General features: G+C 40.3%; 1 protein-coding gene across 1 annotated transcript in view; it reads right to left on the reverse strand.

The window, feature by feature from the left end:
• Wdr64 (WD repeat domain 64) overlaps positions 1-22,700 on the reverse strand; it is a 105,833-nt gene that overhangs the window by 50,165 nt on the left and 32,968 nt on the right. The window contains exons 9-12 of the mRNA XM_059280541.1: positions 20,292-20,371; positions 8,100-8,239; positions 4,860-4,986; positions 1,673-1,821 (exon numbers count right to left, since the gene is read on the reverse strand). Coding sequence (XP_059136524.1) covers positions 1,673-1,821; positions 4,860-4,986; positions 8,100-8,239; positions 20,292-20,371 — 496 coding nt within the window. The remainder of the gene's footprint in view (positions 1-1,672; positions 1,822-4,859; positions 4,987-8,099; positions 8,240-20,291; positions 20,372-22,700) is intronic.

Here is a 22,700-nt window from a genome sequence, read left to right on the forward strand (position 1 = left end):
GGCTCATGGCTGCATGCTGGCCACTGTTCGGGGAGCTGTAGAGGCATGATGCACACGAAGTAAGTCTGGCCCAGAGGCCACGTTCTCAGTCTCTGAGTGTTGTGTGTAGACAATGTCCTTAGAGGAGAGAGAGAGGAATGTGGGTCCCTGCATAAATGGGTCTTGAAGTTGCCCATCTCTGAGTCTGAACTACAATCCCTCTCCATCTAACAGTGTAGAAAAATTCCCTTAGACACTTCTCTCCATCTTCTAATGGCGAAGATAAGACAGACTATGCTTAAGAGCACGTTATTATGTGAATGCAGGGCAGGGTTTATTTTAGTCTATTTTATGTTATTATGTGAATGCAGGGCAGGGTTTATTTTAGTCTGTTTTATCTGTAGCAGCAGAAAATAAAAAGTCCTCTGATAATTAACCAAGTTCAGGGGATTCAAACTTGAGAAAATATCCAGCAGCTGACCACAGAAGGTTAAAATATAAGGAATTTGATGGGTTCCCAGAGGGATGCTGTCTACAGGTCCATAGGCCTCTGCTTAGTGCATTCATGAACTAACAGGATGGAAATGCCCCTAGGTATCACTGGTAGATGGGTTTCAGTGGTTGTAACGACAAGCATAGTTATCATGGCTAAGTTCTATGCCACTCAACACAGCAGTGGGCATGGCTAGAGGTACAGAGTTTAAGGCCATGGCTGCTCACAGTCAGACTCAGACTCATATCCCGCCTTTATGAGAACAGAGGTGTAGTGGGTAGCCATTCCAGCTTTGATCTGGAAGTTCCAACCCCCATTGAGACTTCTACAAGGCCGGGCCAAGGGAGGCACCTGGAGACCCGAGATTGCGAGTGCTCTCTCTGTTCCGGGACCTTGGATGGTGGAGGTGGGCCAAGCAGAGCTCCAGAGAACACCGCTGGACTGTCGTACACCTTCCTCAGACCCCGCGACCTACCTATCCCTTAATTTATAAGTTACGCCATTAAATAAATCTCCTTTTAACTACGTGGAGTGGCCTTAATAATTTCACCAATACAGAGGATCTGAGGCAGGTCACTTATCTCTGAGCTCTGTCTTCCCCATCTCTAGAAGAGAAGGCTTTGTCTATCTGCAAAGATCTTGCATGAGATTTAATGGAGATCATAGACTTCGTGGTCTTGGTACATAACCTGAACCAGTAAGAGTTACAGTTCATGCCTACTAAATGTCTTTCCTTTCCTTCTTAGCATACAACCTCTAGTGAAATTTAAATACAGGCTAGTTCTTTCTCCTTAATATATTTCCTTTAAAATGTCTATTTGGCTCAGGGGGTAAAGATGCTTGCAACTGAGCCTGATGACCTGAGTTGGATCCATGAAACCCACATTGTAGGAGGAGAGAATCAACACCCACAAGTTGTCCTCTGGTCTCCACAGACACATACCCCTTTCCACACAAAATCAATATATAAATGTAATATTGTTAAATTTTCTATTTTTCAATTTGACTTTATTTAATCAAACATGTGGCTCGAACTGGCTTAAAACACTTCTTTATCATATATTCATGAAAACTTAAAGAGTTTCAATATATTGTCTCAGTCTATGTATCACTACATATAAAATTCTATGTTTTATCTGTAAGAAGATAATATTTCACATGCTCTGCCTTTTCCTGTCCACGGAGTCATTACATGCTCACCTTGATTATAGACTCTGAGCAGATAGTGAGCACTTGGTGGAAGTATTTGTTGTAAAGCATGACATTGATTTCTCGTTCGTGAGTGTGAGGAACCTGCTTTGTGTCCTGTATCATCCTGGTCAAAGGATACATGTCTATAACACTTGATCCTGGAGAGGAAGGAAAGTAGGAAGGATGTCACAAAGCTGGGTTGATGATGCATCCTTGTAATCCCACACTTTAGAGACTGAAATGGGAAGATCATGAGTCCTGGGCCAACCTGGGCTACACAGTAACATCACATCTTAAAAATGAAATGAAGTAAAAAATGAAAAAAATTGCAAAAGCATCTCACCCCTAAATTGTCATTACCAGAAGTCTGGAATTTCATAGAGGATTTGATCCAACCAGCTACGTGTGGAGCTAGCTGGCCAGTGAGATTAGAGTATAAAAATCTGTGCCTTAACATTTAATAAGGTGAGAATACTGTTGCCTATCCCTGACAAACACTGCAAATGTGATTTAGTCAGAGGAAAGGATTCATCAGAGACTTCATTATCCTTCAAACACAGGTCATTCTGACCTCCATTTTTATAGTCTGCTCCCTGCTCCCTAATGTGTGCCTCTTCAATGTGTGCACGATGGTGATGCTGTCCACCAGCCCTCTGCTTGCACTGGTGATTGAAATTGAGCCAGAGAGTTCTTCAAGCCAACAAATGATAACACATGCTGTGGACATGGTCTGATTAAATATAATGAATGAGAATGGTTGCAGGCCAGTGATTGCAACATCAGTAGTAAAAGTAATTTTCAAATAACCATTCTAAAAGATGTAGTTAGCATGGCCAGGGCATTTTTCCCTGTGTAGGACTTAAATTGCAAAATGAGAATCATGTGTGCTTTAGCTTAGTGTAAAGTCTAGAAATACTGGTAAACATATCAAAGCATTCTGTAGTTAATTTTGCTTATTTATTTGTTTTTTTTTCCTCCAAGACAGGTTTCTATGTGTAGCCCCGGCTATCTTGGAACTCATTCTGTAGGCCAGGCTGTCCTAGAACTCAGAGCTCTGCCTGCTTCTGCTTCCCCAAGTGCTGGGATTAAAGGCCTGTGCCACCACAGCTCAGCACATTCTGTAGTTGAAACAAAAACCAAAGTTCTAAGAATAGGAGACTTCTTCCAGCTTTATTGATGTGGACATCCATTTGCCACTGTGGACCCTGCAGTGACTTTGTCAAATCATTCCACAGAAGCTCTCAAAGTCATAGCAGCCATTACTAAGGTGTTTAGATTCTGTGATACAGTTTGTCCATGTGTAAAGGACTGAGATGGCTCATCAGGTAATGCTACTCAATCCAAACACCACTGCTGGGAAATGTGATGGATGGGCGTCAGGCTCTCAAAGGCACATGACAGGGGTAGGGGGGGACTTTTCCATAAGTCCTTAAACACGATACTAACAGTTAACATAGCTGGATTTGCAGGTGAAGAACTGACACTCTTCTACCCTTTTGGCTAGTTGTAGGGAAAAGAAAAAAATGAGGATTCAGGAGTCTGTTTCAACATCTTACTAGTCAGTTCAACTGTCTGAGGTTTGGCTTGGCCATTTATAAAACTTCAGTGAACAATTCTTGCCTCCAAGGGTGACTATGCAGATGAAATGAAAAGTGAAAAGGGCAACAGATAGTTGTTGTCATCATCACCAGCGTATTGATGGCACTGGCAGGAACAATGTGTTCTACCAAGCATTGAGTGCAGTGTTGCTGTCCACATGGCTCATAAAACTACCCTACCTGATGTCACTTGAATCTAAGCACAAATTAATGCACTTGATGAAATCCTGATGTCAAGCTGATGACTGTGCTTTCTAAAATATTTTATTTTATTTTATTTTATTTTATTTTATTTTATTTTATTTTATTTTATTTTATTTTATTTTATTTTATTTTATGGGCATTGGTGCATTGCCTGCATGTATGTCTGTGTAAGGTTGTGAGGGCTGTACTTTTAATGATCAGGCAATATACAGATCTCAGTATTTTTGAAAATAGGAACACCACCAAAAGTGTATAAGAGTGGACAGAATTCTTGGCTTTCCTATTCCCCTTCTTCTTTGTCTGGGTATTTTAGCCTTTCCTTACTCTGATGATAATTGGGATGAAAATTGAACCCAATAATCAAGCAGGCAAGTTTGGACATTAAGAGGTGACATTTGTGTATAGACATTAAAACGTTCATTTCAGAGGAGGTCAGATAGAGGACAGGCATTCACAACTGAAACTAAGTTCTATTTTATAGGGTGGAAAATTATTTATTGAGCATGAAGTGATGGTTCTCTTCTAACCCAGGAAAAATAAACAACACAAAATTAAAAATAATTATGTTCTCTAACAGAGACAGCACCAATCACTTCCCTGCCTTAATTAATCCCCCAGGAACTCAGAGCAGGTGGTCAGTGGTAATACGCTTAGGAAAGGCAATTCTGGCTTAGTGTTCCAGAGGGCAGAGCTACTATTAATATAACCATTTATCTCCTAAATGCTGAAAACTATATATGTGAACAGTAGCCAACCTACATGCCTAACAAGGTTCTTTGTCTTTTTAGTGTATCTATCAAAAGAGAGAGAGAGAGAGAGAGAGAGAGAGAGAGAGAGAGAGAGAGAGAGAGAGAGAGAAAGAGAAAGAAAGAAAATCAAAAACCCATAAAACAATTTGGAACCAATGCATTGTATTTAGGACCTATCTTCCTGGGTTCTGGCCTCTCTCTCTACTGCTCTTTATCGGGAAGCAAAGGCAGTTGAGAAGGTCTGTACTCATCTTACAGAGTGACCAACTGCTTACCAGAACTGTCTTGCATCAGGAAACAAGTTCATGCTGGTACATGCTAGGATCACCACCCTATGAAATACCAATTTATTGCATCCAAGAAGCAAATCAGAGCCCTAGACATAGTGGGAGCTTTCTCATCCCTTTTTGCCTCACCTGGGCTTATCATCTTATATAACTGACCTGGTATTTTCATAAAAAAAGAGGTTGCATATTTCACCAACTCACATACGATAAGAAATTGAAGTAAATATTTATATTGTCATGAACCATGGTTAGTCATTTTCTTTTCTTTGTGTGTGTTTTCATAGTAAATGCTCAAGAGCTATCTTTTTTTAAGTGTAAAAGACATGAAATTAATTTATCATGCTTTCGGTACACATACCTGTAATGAGCATGCCATGGTTGGCATCATACACCATAGAATAAATCTGCATGTCTCCTGGCCCTCCTTGGCTGTCATGGAAGACTTGCAATACTGATAGAGTCTGTATATCCCACACCCGGAAGACCTGGGAAATGAGCAGAATTCACCAATTTACACACCGTTGTTCTCACTTGGGACAGTTAAGTCTTCAAGTGAATTGTCATCTTATAAACTTGCAGTGAAATGCGATTTACATTGTGAGCACACAGGTGCTCTGTTTCAACTTGGCTCTTAGTTCCAATGTTGTTTTATCAACATGAGTAACTGGCTGCAAAGCGTTGCTTAAGGGTTTATCTTTTGTCACTGGATTTTCCTCCATTATTCAAGATACCCAGGAAACAGAACTAATCAAGGTGTTTATTGAGAGATGAATGGACAAAGAAAATGTGCTACATATATACAATAGAATTTTGTACCACCATCAAGAAAAATGAAGTTATGACAATCACAAGAAAATAGATGCAACTGGAAATCATGTTAAGTGAAATAAGCCAGACTCAGAAAGAAAAAGTACTTCATATCTCCTTTTATATGGAAACTAGACTTTAAATTGAGAATGCATATTTATGTGTGTGTATGAAAGTCATCAAATGAGAAAGGAGATCATGAAGGAGGAGGAAGAAATGTTAAGGGAAGTTGGAATTAGAGGAAGTAACGGAAAGGAAGGCTGTCTGAAGATAAGGAACCAGCCGTGGGGACAGAAAGGCAGAAATAAATGAGAAGAAAATATAATGACACAGATGCATAAAGATGCCACTCTTAGGTGTTTGTAATATGCTAGTGCCTTTGAGAGAAAAGAGCAGTGATACTGAGGAGGTTTTATGGGAGCTTGCTGTTCTCTGTCAACAGCTCCAAGCAGGAGCTGGCAGTGTTTGAGCAAAGGTGTTGGTGTCAAAGCTTGGGAGAGCCTACCTAGAGTCAGTCAGCCCTGGGGAGGCTTAGGAAGAAAACAAGGACAAACCGTTTCAGAAAGAGGCTGAGTTGGTATAAGGGACAAGCATACAAGATTTCCACTTTCACTAAACAAGTCTTGGGGTGACAGAATGGAATATTTACAAATCATAATTAAATCTTGCATATGCACAAGTGAACATAAATTACAAAAAAAATTCACAGTCTTGTAGCAGTAAGAGTTAAAATGCTGATTTTTTCAAACAAATTGGGAGTGAAAGAATTAAACAAAAGGATCATTTTTGGCATTGGGAAAAACACTGAATTATGAGGCTGATTAACTTTGAGAATAAGGTGCGGAGGGGAGCTACAGTCGCTAGCCACAAAACCTCATAGAAAAGGACAAGAGAAGGCTTTGGCCAAAACCCTCTGTAAGGAACAACTAATAAGTAATGATAAAGGAAATCAAAAATTTAAGCATTCTGTACACCAAGGGATGCATGCTCAGATTCAGCAATGGCTTTTGGCAAGCTTCATGTCAGTTGCTATTAGCCAAAGGTATTAATACCTCTTTTTCCCCCACTTTGATGAGTGTTTGTCATGATATGAGTAGAGTAGAATATCTGAGTTTTAGGAGTTGGTGTCATATTTATAGACAAGAGAACATCCTAGTCTGAAAAGGTACAACACTAACAAGATATTCATAATCCATGAACACACAGTGACTGGGGAACTGGGAGAGGCACTTCACTCAAGTGTAATGACCAGTGAAAGTGCTATCAATATCTTTGCTGCTGACTACAGCCAAGCTCAGATGGATAATAGGGAAGAGATGGGTCATTATGTTGCACCATAAGTACTCTTTAAATGGAAACATGAACATCGAGACATAGTGAAAACATCACCATTTGAGCCCATCTTTAGAAACAGTGTCATTTAGATGGAGTGAGCAATTTAGGAACAGATTAGTCTATCATATATTAAGGGAGTCTGGGATTTGACCTGCCCTTCTAAACTTTACCCAATGGCCACAAGAAGTTCATTTCTGAACCAAATGGTGCTGACTCAATGGATTACATGATTTTACATTGCAAGGAGCCTGGACATGTGTGAGGTGATAAAACCCCTTTGAGACTCATCATCATGGACAGATGGTACATTTGAGAACTGGGGTATGTAACTGAAGTACAAATGGATTATGTACAGCTGTACTACAAGTGGATGGTAAGTATTTGACATTGTCCTTATAGGGAATTCAATGCAAAATGTGCTTATTTAGTTGTTACCAGTAAGTTGATATATTAAAAAAAAAATAGCAATGTGGAACAAGACTTGCTAATTTTGTTGTCTTGTTCTCACATTTTTCCCCCTCAGTGTGATAATTGGCAAGTAAAAAAATGAGGTGAAGACATCAGCACACACATCATTTAAACATCAAATGCTTGGGGGAGGGACTCATAAATCCCCACTCCTAGCAGAGAGTCTGACCATTGGTGGCTTTTAGGAGAGGGAGTGAGTTCTTTTTGTTTGTTTTGAGCGTGCAGCCCTGGTAGGTCAACCAGGCTCCAGTGGTTGGTTCTATACCTAGGAGTATATGGTCAGCACAGGCTGAACTCAGTAGATTATTAAGAAAGAAAAACAACAAAGAAAGAAAGAAAGAAAGAAAGAAAGAAAGAAAGAAAGAAAGAAAGAAAGAAAGAAGAAAGGAAGAAGGAGGTAGCAGTGAATCTCAGAGATGATAGAAGAAATTGTTATTATAACTAACTACCCTTATTGAACTATTCTTCCTAAAACTTTCAAATAAATTGTATTCAATCAAACAAATATGTTTTTTCAAATATATTGCAAAATATTCAAGATTCTCATTTTTGACATTTATAACTTATTTTTCTTTCTGTATTACTTTAGCCAGAATATTTAAATCAGTTTCATAACAAAGAAAAACACGGAAGTCCTTGTTTTTTCCTTTCCTTAATGATGATGATCTTAGCTAGATTCGGAGCCTCTGGTGTTCTACTACAGAGGAAAATACCGTCTTTCTTCCCAATATGAAGTTTACACCTGTCTTTCAACATGTCCTGTCTCATGCTGTGGTCGAAAGGAACAGTGCAATGGCGTTCTTCTCTATGCTGATGTCACTTTTCTCAGCAGCCATCAGTTACTCCAGAGAAAAATCATGCATGTATGTATGCATGCAAGTGTGTATGTGTGCATGTGCGCATGTGTGTATGCAGACATGTGCTAGGCCTCCCTCTAGTTGACTTGAAGAGCAGCTTCCTTTTGGTTCTACTGTTTTCTTCTTGTTACCTTTGCGGAGGAAAGGCTGATGACGTGTTGCTCTTTCTCATTGCTTACGATCTCTGTGATGCTGAACATGTGCCCCACCAGCTTCCCAACGGGCTTAGTGCTGATATTGGGGTGCCACAGCCGGAGGACTTTATCATCTCCTAGAAAGGACGACAGTGACAGAGGCCTTGCATTCTCAAGTGCTCAAAGGTTAAAAAGTCTTCCCCTTTTTATTGCTGTTGCTCTAATAAAAACACCTTGGCCAAAAGTAACTTAGGAGAGAAAGGGTTCATTTTAACTCATGATTTCAGGTTCCAGTCCATCAGAGCAGGAGTGTAAAGGCAGCAGGAATTTAAAACCAGCAGTCACAACACACCCACCATCAAGAGCAGAGAAAAATGAATGCATGCATGCTTATTGCTCATCTAGCAGTCTCTACTCTTCACAGTAGGGAATGACATGACTCACTTTCAGGCTGGATTTTCCCACATCAATTAACGCAACCAAGACAATCATCATAGGCACGCCCACAGGCCAATGGGTACTAGGTAGCCCCTCACTGAGATCTTCTCATTCTAGGCTGTGGCAACTGGACGATAAAAATTCACCATCACAGAAAGCATCTCTCATTTAGTGAGATCCTTGTCTTTTTTCTAGCAAACCGCAGCCCACAGGTCCCCAGAGGCATTTCGTCTGTGACTGACTTGTAAGGCATTAGCCTTGTTTTGGATCTGTCTGTGATGAACGTATCTTCACATACAAATGTGAATTCCCATAAATATTTCATGAGTCCTTTTCTTGATTCAATACTTCCCTACTTTGTCATGCATTAATACATTATTTATACTTTATTTACTTCCAAAACATATTTCAGGCAGCTGGCCTTTTGTTTTTACAGCCTTAAATTATGCAAAGATTGTAATAATAAAAGAAATCAAGGGAAGAGGCAAACTGCTCATAATATCCAGCATGAACAAATCATCTGCCTTTTATTTTTCCATTTTTCTTTTTCCTGCAGCAGAACCACAAGCACAAGACATTATATGTAATTACTATCATAGCATAGATTTTGTCTTTCAATTGCTAAAATAATCTGGATACATAGTGAAACAGTATAGAAGGGTTACATTTTTGTTAAATAAATAAATAAATAAATAAATAAATAAATAAATAAATAAAACTTTCTCCCAGCCTGCCCCCTTGTGCTCCAATTTCTAGTTCCATTCCCTACAGGAAATCACTTGTTAACATTTTTTGCAGTTTATTTTTTTATTTTTTTATTTTTTATTTTTTTTTTTTTTGTGTGTGTGTGTGTGTGTGAGAGAGAGAGAGAGAGAGAGAGAGAGAGAGAGAGAGAGAGAGAGAGAGAATATGAATGAATGGCAGAGGTCAAGTTCAGGTATCTTCGGCAAGTGTGCTCCATCTTGTTTTTTGAGGCAGGGTCTCTCACTGAGCCTGGAGAGCACTGACTGACACTGTAACTGCATGTATTTGTAGTGTGTGTTGTAACAGTTTCAACACTTTTATACAGTATATAATAGTTAGATTAGGATAATACCTTTTATCCCAGAAATGTGTTTCTCTGTGATGGGAACATTGTAAAATCCTGTCTACTAGGTATGGTGAATTAGTCAATTGATTGCTTCAACCACAGTTATCCTGTCATTAAACTGCAGAATGTTGGAAGGAATTCCTTCTTCCCAACTGTGTGCTTCTAACCATCCACCATCTCTTCAATTCCCTCCCTCCTCTACCCCCTGCCTGGGCTCTGGTAACTGCTATACTACTTTCTTCTTCAAGATCGACTTAAGATCACATAGAAAGAGAACATGTAGTATTTGTCTTTCTGTGTGTGCCTTATATCATCAGCATGATGTCCATGTTGCAACAATTGGTGGAATACCATTATTTTTGCATAGCTGAATACCTTTCCATTGATAGTTCATAATTTCTTAACCATCATCTATGGCATACTGTTCTCTGACTCTGCATTTTCTGTTTTATTTTATTCAGCAATGCTGTAAGGAACAGCCCATCTGTGTGTTCACTTTTGTTTCTTAGATTAGTTGCCAACAGTGAGTTTCCAAAAGTAGAAACATTATGTTAAGTCATGTTTATGTCTTTAAGACACATTGCTAAGTTGCTTTCCAAAATGCTTCTACCAACCATAAGGACATTGGCTTTATCAGTCTGACCATCATGTGGATGCTGTGATTTAAAGTATTTAATGCAGCTAAAATGATACTTCATTTTGCTTTGCATGAGTGCTAGGGAGCAAATTCAGGTGCCCTTGCTTCTGCAGCAAGCGCTCTTACATGGAGCCATTCCCCAAACCTCTTCTTTCTGCTTTCTGATATATTATTCCAAATGCATCCTATCTAAATCACTAAGCTGAATAATTTAATACTTTAAATCATTTAATCCTGAGGAGCTTGTTTCTTGTAATACAAAGATGTTGGATCATATAATTTCTTGACTATTATCTTGAAATTCTGTAATATTTTTATGATTCAGCTTCCAGGATGATATTTAATGAGTTATCTGTGAAATAGAAAATCCAATATCTTAAAAATAATCTATATTTTAAAAATCATTGCACAACTTACTCCTTTTAAAAACATAAATAAATTATAGCTGTGCATTTGTGCAAATAATAAAGGCTGTTTATAACAAATAAATTCCATATACATATGACACAAACAATGAAAATATCTTTCTGAGTCATTTTAAATCTTGGCTCTTGTAGTTCATTCACTGAAAGTTAGTACCTGACCACACCTAAGTATTAGGAGTCTGGGGAAGATAGCCTAGTTGAATTGCTCCGGAAAAGAAGTTCTGCATGTGGAGCAAAGCTAGCCAGCTTCTGCATATGTGTGCATGTGTGTGTGTGATCTATAAGTGTATGCTTGTGTTTTCACAGTATGGGTGCACACAAGCCTCTGGGTGCTTGAGAAAGTCAGAGGAGAACCTTTGGGTGCCATGCTCTCCTTTTTACCTTCAAATCAGGTTCTCATAACCAAGGGACAGTTATACATAAATCTTAAATTTAACTTATCTATTTTGCTTAATCTGCTAGCATGCATTTTGCCACCCACAGGACCGACTTGCCTTTATATGCTAGATACTTTTGTATAAGTAGACAGATCCATGATTAAAAGGCCAGTTATGTACAGGGTACAACTGGGTGACTTGGAAGTTAGATATTCATAGGTTAGCCAAATGTGATAGATTCAGATGCTCCAATAATTCTATTATCTTGTTGGACCCCAAGGAAAAGGACTGTAGTATTTTCCCTACCCTTTTCATTCTCTCCCAATCCAATCTTCAAGGATATACCAGAATACCTCCACAGTTAAAAACAAAACAAAACAAGACTGAGTGCCCTGTCAATATACAATCCCTCTTCATAATCATTCACTATTAATTTATAATAAATAATCTAGTAGGCTCCTCTTTGAGGCAGAATTCTCTTCTGACTTACAGTGGTGTCCTACCAGGTAACACACAGGGAGAGCTCATCAAGTAGTTATTGAGCTGCTCACATTGGTTGCTATGAAGAGTAACAGCTCAGAGGTTGAACTGCCAAGGGATAAGGGTGGGGAGGACATGCATCTCCTGAGAATGGAACCTTAGTTGATTGTTTGTCTAGTCCCTTTGTGAAGGTCAATTACATCATTTAGGTGCTCACATCTTGGAGTAGTATGAGAAGGCTGAAAAATGAGGACTCAGATGGCTCTTACTTGCTGGGGACTAGATTGTGCCCTCTCAATCTGGTTGAGGCCATAAGCATCAATGTGTAGGTGCTTGGAGATAAGGCCTTGGGGAGATAGTTAACTTTGAATAAGGTCATAAGGATGGCATCCTCATAAGAAAAGGAATCAGGCAGCTTGCTTCTCATCTCCCTACCACATGAGGAGGCCACCTACACAGCACAAAGAAAGCCCTTATTAGGAGGTGACCATGTTGAAGCTTTGATCTTGGACCCGAAGCCTCCAGAACTATAAGATAATGATATTTTGTAGTCTAAGTTATTTAATGTATGGTATTTTGTTTTGATAGCTCAATTATTAATGCAGTAACACATTATTTGAAGGTAGATAACCAGGACTTTCTTAAATTTAAATATTAAGAGCAAGAATAAAACTTTCCTGAGAAATTACTACCTGCACGGAAATTTGCTAGATTTTTGAGGATACAAAGATTCTAGATATCATTCTTCCCTAATATCTACTTAAAATTATAAAATTTGTATTTATTTATTTTGCATGCACATGTGTGTATGTGGGGTGGGGTATGGATGTACCACATACCCCTTGTGTTGTGTTGTGGTCAGAGGAAAATTGTAAAAATTGGTTCCCACCTTCCATTATGTGGGTCCCAGGGGTTGAACTCAGGTTTGGCAGGCTTGGAGGCAAGTGCCTTTACCTAATGAGCCATCTGACCCAAAGTCTACTTTTAAAGAAGAAGTCATGTACTTTTGGACTGAATTCTGGATTCCTCTCCAGTGCTTCCCCTAGTCTCCTTTCCTGGTCCCTGATGAAGGTAAGAGGTCATTTTCCATGCTCTCCAAGCCTCAGCCTTCTGCAGCACTAGCCCTATAATTATAGCTGTCTGTCTGTTGTTTATATGATGAGCCTTGGATCGATCATTTGTGGTGATTCTTGACAAATAACAGGTACACAGTTGTTGCTTGCTGAGTTAGTACTCTTAAGTGTTTCAATCTGAAATCTGGTATATCACTTATTAGCTCTATAACCAAGTTTCTTGCTCTACTAGTTCAATGAAATCATACTATAGTTTTCTTGTGAGAATAAACAAGTTCACACATATCTAACTGAACAGATCCTGACTGTTCACTGGATGATACAACCACTAGTATGATTATTCTAAGTCCCTGCTTTGTATAATGCATTCTACAAAATGTTTGGAGAGATTGGAAGAAGCTTCTACACAGACACGTAAAGCATAGTTCCTGATGTGAAGTGTTTATAATCTAATACAGCCATAAGGCAAGAGTGAACTATTTAGAGAGAAAATATTCATAGACAAGTTCAAATACAAATAATCAAATCATGATATTAAATATGATGTATTATTTAAACCATTTATATTATAAATTGTGGTTCATAAGTTATTGATTCCCTGCTGTTACTTTTTATTTAACTCATTCTCTTTCCTCTCTTCTCTCATTCCCTTTTTCTAAGGCAGGATTTAAACAAAGCTGCTCATCAAAGACAGACTTTTCTTTATTTTAGCAAACTCCTCTTGGCTGTGCGTCACTCAGTCCCAGCGCATCTCTTTTGATGAAATGAGCTGGCTCAGATCACAGAGGACGGTGTGGGAGAGCGCCCTGATGCACAGGATCACAGTGGTCCAGAAAAGAGAAAACAAGGCTGAAGGCGAAGACAGTTGATTCACCCTCAGCTCCACCAGCTGACTAGCTGCACAGCTTGTGGCAAATAGTTTTCTTTATTTCCTCCTGTGTAAAATGATGATCTTCAAGATTCAGTTCAGCCCCATTTTATGAGTGTAAGTGAGCTCTGGGAAGGCAAGGTTACTTTAGTGAGAGTAGAGAGCAAGCTAACATTGTTATAGCAACGAGGAAGCCTTCAGGAGCTCGGTCACACGCTTCAAAGTAATAATTCCAATAATTCAGTTATTTCTCCCTCTTTGTCTTTCACCAGCAACAGCCATGAAGTATGATATTACTAGGCACGTTCAGAAATTTGCCCCTCTGGCCCACACATATTGATAACACTGACGGTGACATCCCTGAAGTGGGTGTTACTACTCCCAGGGGAGTTGAGACTCTCCATGAAGAAGAGCACAGAAGAGAACTTCTGCCTGAGTCACCAACAGTACATGCTGTACATGTAGCAGGGCTCATGGCTGAGTCACTGTTAACAAGAGTATTGCCCCAAGGCAATGTTTGCAGTTATTGAGAATTTGAACTTTTTACTAATAGAGTCTCCATTAACGACAACAATTCAAACGATTATGCGTGGTGAAAAATATTAGTTGCTCATTGATCACATTGCAACACATTCGATTGTTTTCATGGCAGCCTCTTGACCAGGATTTTGCCTGTGTGCACTGTGGAGAAACAGTCTTCCTCGTCTTCCTCCAGAGCAGGCTCTATTGCTTCTGTAGATACCAACAGAGTCCTCATACAGTGTGTGATGCCACCAGAATGAGCAGAAAGGCCATATGAGGCCACAAGATACTGAGCTCTTGAGATAGACAATGCTTCACTTATTCCTGCGTTATCTTCATTGCCATCGTTTCTTGACTCAGACTCTGTTTTGCATTAGAGCTGTCTGGAATTGTCTTACTTCTGTTATTAGATTTTGAATTCTTGAAGGTTAGGATCACAGTCTGATGGGTCGATCCCTAGCTCCTTGTCCTTAACAGTTGCATAAAGATATTTGTTGAATATATCATGGAAAAAAATTTGTGTAGTGCTCCCGAGTTATCATAGGTGGGAGACCTGGGTTTTTTTTTTCATTTTTCTTTATTAAGAATTTTTCTACTAACTCCACATACTATCCACAGATCCCCCTTCCTCCCTCCTCCCACCCCCAGCCCTCTTTCCCAAGCCACCCTGCATCCCCACATCCCCCAAATCGAGGTCTCCCATGGGGAGTCAGCAGAGCCCAGCATACTAAGCCTAGGCAGGTCCAAGCCCCTCCCCACTGCACCAAGGCTGTGCAAGGTGTCACACCACAGGCACCGGATTCCAGAATCCTGCCCATAGACCAGGGACAGATCCCGATCCCCCTGCCTGGGTGCCCCCCAAACAGTTCGAGCCAAACAACCGTCTTCCATATCCAGAGGGCCTAGTCCAGTCCCATGGGGGCTCCACAGCCACCAGTCCACAGTTCATGGGCTTCCACTAGTGTGGCCGGTCACATCTCTGCATGTTCTCCCATCATGATCTCGACGTCCCTCACCTGCAGTATCTCTCCTCTCTCTCATCAGTTGGATTCCTGGAGCTCAGCCTGGTGCCTGGCTGTGGATCTCTGAATCTGCCTCCATCAGTCACTGGACAAAGGCTCTATGATGACAGCTAGGTTATTTGCTAGGCTGGTCACCAGATTAGACTGGTCCAGGTACCCTCTGGACCACTGCCAGCAGACCAAGGTGGGGTCAACCTTGTGGATTCCTGAGAGCCTCCCCAGCACCCTGTCTCTTTCTATTCCCATGATGTCCTCATCTATCATGGAGACCTGGGTTTTTATGTTCGGAACATCCAAATGAGGTGCTTAATTCTTAAAATAATAAAAGAAGACAATATTATGTTAAAAAATGGTGGTAGTCTGGCCGGGCGGTGGTGGCACACGCCTTTAATCCCAGCACTCGGGAGGCAGAGCCAGGCGGATCTCTGTGAGTTCGAGGCCAGCCTGGGCTACCAAGTGAGTTCCAGGAAAGGCGCAAAGCTACACAGAGAAACCCTGTCTCGAAAAACCAAAAAAAAAAAAAAAAAAAAAAAAAAAATGGTGGTGGTCAATAAATAATGCTTAGAAAGTGTAAAGGTTTTTTTTTTGTTATTGTTGCTGCTGTTGTTGGTTTTTGTAAGTTCCCAGTCATGAGTTCTTTTTTGTTGTTTGTTTTGTTAGGTTGGTTTTTGAGTCGGGTTTCTCTGTGTAGCCCGGGCTATCATGGAATTTGCTCTGTAGACCAGGCTGGCCTCGAACTCATGGAGATCCATCTGCCTCTGCCTCTGGGATTAAAGGCATGAGCCACCACCAATCCATAAACACCCAGTCTTGGGGATATTTGTTTGTTTTACATGTTGTTTGTTTATTTCCTGAAGAACTCCTGTTTTTCCCAAGCTCATCAAGTGTCCTAGTACACAGGCAGCTGTGCTGAGCAAAACAGCCCTTGTACGTGTGGAGTCAGCAGCAGCACATACAGTGTAGAGGCTCATGGCTGAGCCACTCATCAGCAAGCGTATTGTCCGAAGGAGGGGATGTTTGCGGTTACTGAGAATTTGCATTTTCTACCATTAGAGTCTCCACATCTGGGGGAATTCATTAAGCCATGCATGCTGGAAAGCACTCACTGCTTGTCAGTCATGCTGCTTGACATTTGCTGGTTTTCATGAGAGCTCAAACCCCATAATTTATAGTATTTCTGAGCTGTAGTTGAGGATTTTATACTATGAATAACACTGAGGTTAATGGTGTCAACGCCTTTATCTACAACAGTCATATGATTCCTGGAACTCTCCCAAAATATTTTTCCCTAGAATTGATGACAAAGCTAAGCTTACAAAGAATTCTAAAACTGATATCCATAAAATTTTGCTTTGTGTGTGTGTGTGTGTGTGTGTGTGTGTGTGTGTGTGCGCGCACAAAGAGGTGGTTAAGATTAATGTGTCACTCATGTTTTAGAAGTCACCTCCTTTCGCCAGCTACTTGAATACTGCTCAGTCAAAGGGTTTTTAGATGCAAGGCTAATATTTTTATCTGGCTGCAGACATGCCTTGATGGGGCAGAATTTAGTTTGATTCTTAGACATTGCTTTAGTTTGGATCTGGAATGTTCCTCTTGAGGGCAGTTTGTACTGCTATTGAGAACTGGTGAATGCTTTGGGAGGTGGGGCCCAGTAGGAAGAAATGAGGTCGTTAAGGGAATGCCTTTGGAAGAGATGCTGGGAACATGGCCCTTCCTGTCTCTCTCTGCTTCCTAGTAAACTGGATACTTCTGCCATGTGTCCTGGCCATGATGGTCTGCCTCTTTATAGGCCTCCAGTAACAGAGCCAAATCACCAGGGACTGAAACTTCTGAAAGCGTGAGCTGAAATAAAACTTCCCTCCGTTTAAACTGATCGCTTCAGGTATTTCGCCAATTAATGGAATTCAGATGAACACTGTATGCTCAACGTGCCATTTACCAGACAATGTGATTGTCACTGGAGCCCCTCCACTTCCTTGTGGCTTGTCATCTAGGCTTGGAAGTGTACCCATTTCTACCAAAGATGAGAAGCCAAGACAGTTACCAACTCAGGAAGAGGCTACAGAGGTTAAGAAATCATGATGCGATTTTCTTTCAGAAAGTACCTAGGTCTAGCATTTGTTCCTGTGTGTGATGTAGGCCTTGGCAGGGGCTCCTTTAGTGGCCAGTGTAATGAGACAATGTTTGAGAGAATCAGATTCCTGTGTGTTCTCAGAATCACCACTAAGTGTCAAGGAGCATGCTTCTGGTTCACACGCAGGTCTGCAGACGTCTCCTCTGTATGTCTTGCTTTCTTTTTTTAATGCCTTTAGTTGAATTGCCACAGTGTTGGAGCCACAGATTCTTTGTTCTATATAAAAGCTTTATTCTATACAAAGATATATATATATATATATATATATATATATATATATATATATAATCTCCAGTAATATTTGGTAACAAACTGAGTTTCAGAGTTTACAAGGACATTCCCTCAGAATGTCTTTGAAAACTGTAACAATGATATTTTAGATCAGAGGGCTCTTGGAATGCTTACAGTTCAACTTCCTGATTTTACCAGATAGGGAAAATAACAGAGAAAGAGCAAATGATTGTTGAAAATTATACTGGTTACTGCTGGACTGGATATCACTAAACCTAGCTCTTCTAACTGTTTTGTTGGGTTTCCTGTCCAATAGAACACTCTGTAATTTTTTAAAAGTAGTATATGAATAATAAGCTAATTTAAAAAAAGTATCTTGGAAGGCTAAAAGTGGAATATAAATTTAAATATAAAATACACAGTGAACTTGAGAAAGATGAGCTTTTACCTTTTCAATGATTACCAAGCACTGAAATAAGAATGTTTTAGGGTTTCATTGCTGTGAAGAGACACCATGACCATGGCAACTGTCATAAAAGAAAGCATTTAATTGGGGCTGGCTTACAGTTCAGAGGTTTAGTCCATTATCATCATGGTGGGAAGCATGGTGGCACACAGGCCGACATGGTGCTGGAGAGGTAGCTGAGAGTTCTACATCTGGATCCACAGGCAGCAGGAAGAGATTGACACTGGCCTGGCTAGAGCATCTGAAACCTCAAAGCCTGCTCCCAGTGACCACTTCTTCTAATAAGGCCACACCTCCTGATAGTGCCACTCCCTGTGAGGCTATGGGACCATTTTCATTCAAACCACCACAAAGTGTATAGATGTTTATACTCAGTAGTACAGATGCCTCAAGAGTTTTATCTCAACAAAATCACTACCAAATGGACTTTGCTTATGAATTGTAATGGATTGGGCTAACATTTGTTTTTAAAACTGTTTTTCATTATTTAAATTTTTTGAGTGTGTATGTGTGTGGGCACAAGTATCATAGTGTACATGGGGAGGTCAGAGGACAGCTTCTGGAAGTCAGTTCTCTTCTCCCATCATGTGGGTTCTGGGATTGAACTCAGGTGGTCAAGCTTGCCACAGACTTCCCTTATTCACTTAGTCATCTCACTGGCCCTCGAAACTAGCATTTATTGAGAACCTATTAGTTCTAGGGATGCATTCATTGTCTTAATTCTAAAATCTACCATATGAGATGCACATATATTATCAGTAGCAAGTGACTATCAAATTCTCTGCTGTGGGACACTCTGCTAAGTGCCTTATTTGAATTACTTTGAGACAGGGTCTTTTTTAGCACAGGATATTCTTAAACCCCTGCTCCTCCAGCTTCTGCTTCCTGAGTGCTGGGATTACTGGCCTGAATTACCACCTCTAGCCCTTGAACTAATTTAAATATTATAATTAGCCCTATAAACAAGTAGTATCACTAACTCTACTCAAAGACTCCTGGGATTGAAGCTTTAAAGGGGTAAGTAACTGCCCATCGCACAGCCTACTAGTGGATTTACACCAAGCCTGACTCCACAGCCCGGACTCATAGCCATCACAGTAGAGCCAAGGAGTCTGCATCCATAAGGATAGTCCTGTCCTCCACCTCTCCATGGAGCTTTCCATGTTGTCACCCTTCCCTTTGCCCATCTTCTACCTTACTGTCCCTTGAAGGTCGGTGTTCTTCAAGGTTCTGGTCCTGGCCTCTATTCTCATTGCTGCCTACTGGCTCTGGACCTTTCTGATCATAGGCACCTTCCGGGGATGTGGATAGATTTAAGCTCTCTCTCAAGGACAGGGTACAAGTGTCACTCTGCTTACTGGAGCCCCAGGACTCCTTTTACATTGGGGAGCTCATGGTTTCACATAGAAAAAAATGCATTCTATGTGAGGTTAAGTCTGTAAAGGCAAATTGTAAAACACAGCAGTAAAGCAGAGGAAAATTCATTTCACATATTCTTGGGTTAAGGAAGACTTTTTTCATCAATTTTTGAGAATATGATATAATTACATCATTTCTCCCTTTACTTTCCTCCCTCCAGACCTTTCCATATACCTCTTTTTGTTGTCTCTCAAATTCATGGTCTCTTTTTTCACTAATTGTTGTTACATGCATATATGTCTATACATATATATTTATAACTATAACCTGCTCAGTCTAAGTAATGTTACTCATATGGATTTTAGGAGGCTGACCAGTTGGTATTGGAGAACCAGTTGGTATGATCATCTCCAGAGGAGATGATTTCTCCCACTCCCAGTATTCCCTAGTTGGCTGTAGTTCTCTGTGTAGGGTTGAGGTCTTGTGAGCTTTCCCTTGTACCCTCTGGCATGTCTATTATTGTCCTTGTTCATGTTGAGGCAGTCACGTTGGTGAGGCTTTATGGGAGTAGCTTCTGACATTACTAAGAGACACATCTCACAGCAAACTCCTTGGTCCTCTGGGTCTTACAACCTTTCCACCTTCTCTTCCTCAATGTTCCCCGAGCTTAGGTGTGGGACTGTTATATAGATATATCCACTGACACTAGGCTCCACAACTCTGTTTTTTGACTTTGTAGTTTTCTGTAATGGGCTTCATCTTTGCAAAGAGAATTTCCTTGATAAAAAAATGAGGACTAATCCTGTCTATTAGTACAAGGACAAATGTTTAGGATGTAGTTTAGAGATTATGTTGTTTTAGAGCAGTGGTTGTAGGTTCTGCTCAAGGATTCATGACTTCACCAGCCTTGAAGGAAGGCTTGTTAAAGTGTGCCGTCACACCTCGAAGCTGAAGTGAAAGGAATAGACAACATTTAAATCATTCTAGAAAGTTATTTCTGGACATAAACGACAAAGAGAGTCCTGTGAGAAACCCAGAGTTATCTATGATGGGGGCTGTCCTCTTACCTCCAGTCACAATGACGTTCGCTTTCACGCAGTAGCAGAAAGTGTTCGCTCCTCTAGGCATGGCAAATTCTCTGACAGGCCTGGAAGACAAAATTAGATGTGAACTGTTAATTGCAGCTTAGAAATAGATTATGTTTAATGGGCTCATTTCTAAATTGCTTATAAATATATTTGTCCATAGTGACTATGATAAGTAATGGCAGAATATTCTCTGAGCCACAAAATCTCTGTGTTCCCTGTTTTAGTTTGGGTGTTTCCCAAAGGCCCATGGGCTAAAGACTTAGCCCTAAGATGTGGTACATTGAGAGGTAGTGGATCCTTTAAAAGGCAAGGCCTAATACCTGAGGTTGGGGTGTCTAAATCCTCTTCCTTGCTTTGCTTCATGACTGCCATGAGGTAAGTGAACAGTTTACTCCACCACGCACCTTCTTCCCCCACAAACCCTGCCACCATGATGTGGTAGCAGAAGTAACAGGGCCAAGTCATCAGGGACTGAAACTTTGAAACTTGTGAGCCATAATAACCCATTTTTCTTTTTATATCGATTGAGCTCTTATGACAGCAATGGAAAACAGACTGAATATTTAAAAATTTAAAGACTGTTCTTAGTTTCCTGATGCTACGAATACTGCTGGCCCACTGGATTTGGTCCTTGGATCATTATTTTCTGAGTCATGCTTGAGATATGGGAACATGAAGCCTAAAGCCATGCAGGGCTATGATAGTATTCAATTTTGTCTTTTAAAAATGTTTTTTTACTACCTCAGTTCTCAGGTTAACAAGAAAAAGGAATGTAAGTCTATTGAGTACTCAGAGCTCCAGGCATCAAACCTGGCACTTCACAACAGTTCATTTAAATGTAAACATTTATAAAGTCTGTAAACATCTTTATTCCCATTCATGGATGGGAAAACTGAGGCTAAGTTGCACAAATAGTCATAGACTAGGTGCAGGGACAGAAACTGGTATTGTCCCACTCCATAGCAAATTTATGGAACGCCGCTGTCATCTCTCCATTGTAATATTCTGCCTCTAAGTCGAGCAACTAAGAAAAGGTAAGGCTAAGCAGTTGCTTGCTCACCTGTGGGAAACTGTCAAGCTGTGACCGAGTTAGAGGCTCAGCTTGTACGCTACAACAGGACAGCATGCTATGTGGCAATTAATTGCAGACATTCACCAGCTTCCTGGTACATGGCTCTAATTCTGAAAAGTCTGCACAAAATTTTATGCTAATCATTTCTGAAATTAAAATTTCTGGAGAGTTCCCTTTCCTGCCTTTTTGGGAGATGCGCTGGCTCCTATTTTAACAGCTGACCAATTATGTATTTGTATAAATACGGTTTCATCTGAAGACTCATTATAGGAAGTTGCGGAAATAGGAACATGGTGCATTAGGAATGGAGGAAACCAACTGTGCCCTCATGATGGCTCTCCAGGGGCCATGGTCGTCCAGGAAAACAGGATCACAAGTATCACTTGAGAAATCTCTTCAGTGTCTAAATTTAGAAAAAGTGGCCCAGGAGAGAGAGAGAAAGAGAAGAGTAAGCAGCTGAGAGGTTCCTGGAGCACCGGATGGATCAAGGAGCACTGTTTGCTGAGGTTGTCTGAATATTTTCATCTCCCTGACTCCTGATTCTAGCTGTAATCAGCAGAGATGTAATTACTACCTACCAAATTCCAAGAGAGACAGTAAATAGTGGGAAGTCCAGGATTCATCTGGAAGACAGACTCCTGACTATTGTGAAATAGACATTCTTTTCAGCTAACACCACACGTACCAGGTGGTTGGAGGGTGAAACCTTCCAGATCATGTTTGTGACTTTTAAGGATCAGGTCTGTGGGATATTATGCAGCATAGGAATTTAAGTTTCCTACAACAGATTGTGTTTGTGTTTGTGTGCCCGTGTGTGTGTGTGTGTGTGTGTGTGTGTGTGTGTGTGTGTGTGTGTGAATGGAATGGAAAATGAGGGTAAAAAAATAAAATAAGAACGTGAAAATATTACTAAATCAACTCTTTTCATAAGGTTTCCACATACTCCTGTGCCCCACACAAAACACACTATTAATTTTGCTTGGAATCCTGCTAGCTATATGGTAATATTTTCTCTGACAAAGCATCAACATCTGAGATAAAAGACCCTCTGTCTCTGGATCTTTGTAGAAGCCAGTCCTCCATTCATGAAGATCTATGCTTAAGCAATGATCTCCTATGAATAGCCATCAAAACACTGCCTCCCACTACCCTCCACCCCGCATGCTACTTCATTTCACTTCACTCATATTGTTGGTTCATTGTCTGCCTTTCCCACAGGAGCATGAACTCCATGATAACAGAATTAGTCTTTTTTAAGTATTTCTTTTATTTTTGAGATTATAATATAATCTGATCATTTCTCTCCTTTTCTCTCC

This window comes from Peromyscus eremicus, chromosome 15 (assembly GCF_949786415.1).
Source record: "Peromyscus eremicus chromosome 15, PerEre_H2_v1, whole genome shotgun sequence".
Classification (NCBI taxonomy): domain Eukaryota; kingdom Metazoa; phylum Chordata; class Mammalia; order Rodentia; family Cricetidae; genus Peromyscus; species Peromyscus eremicus.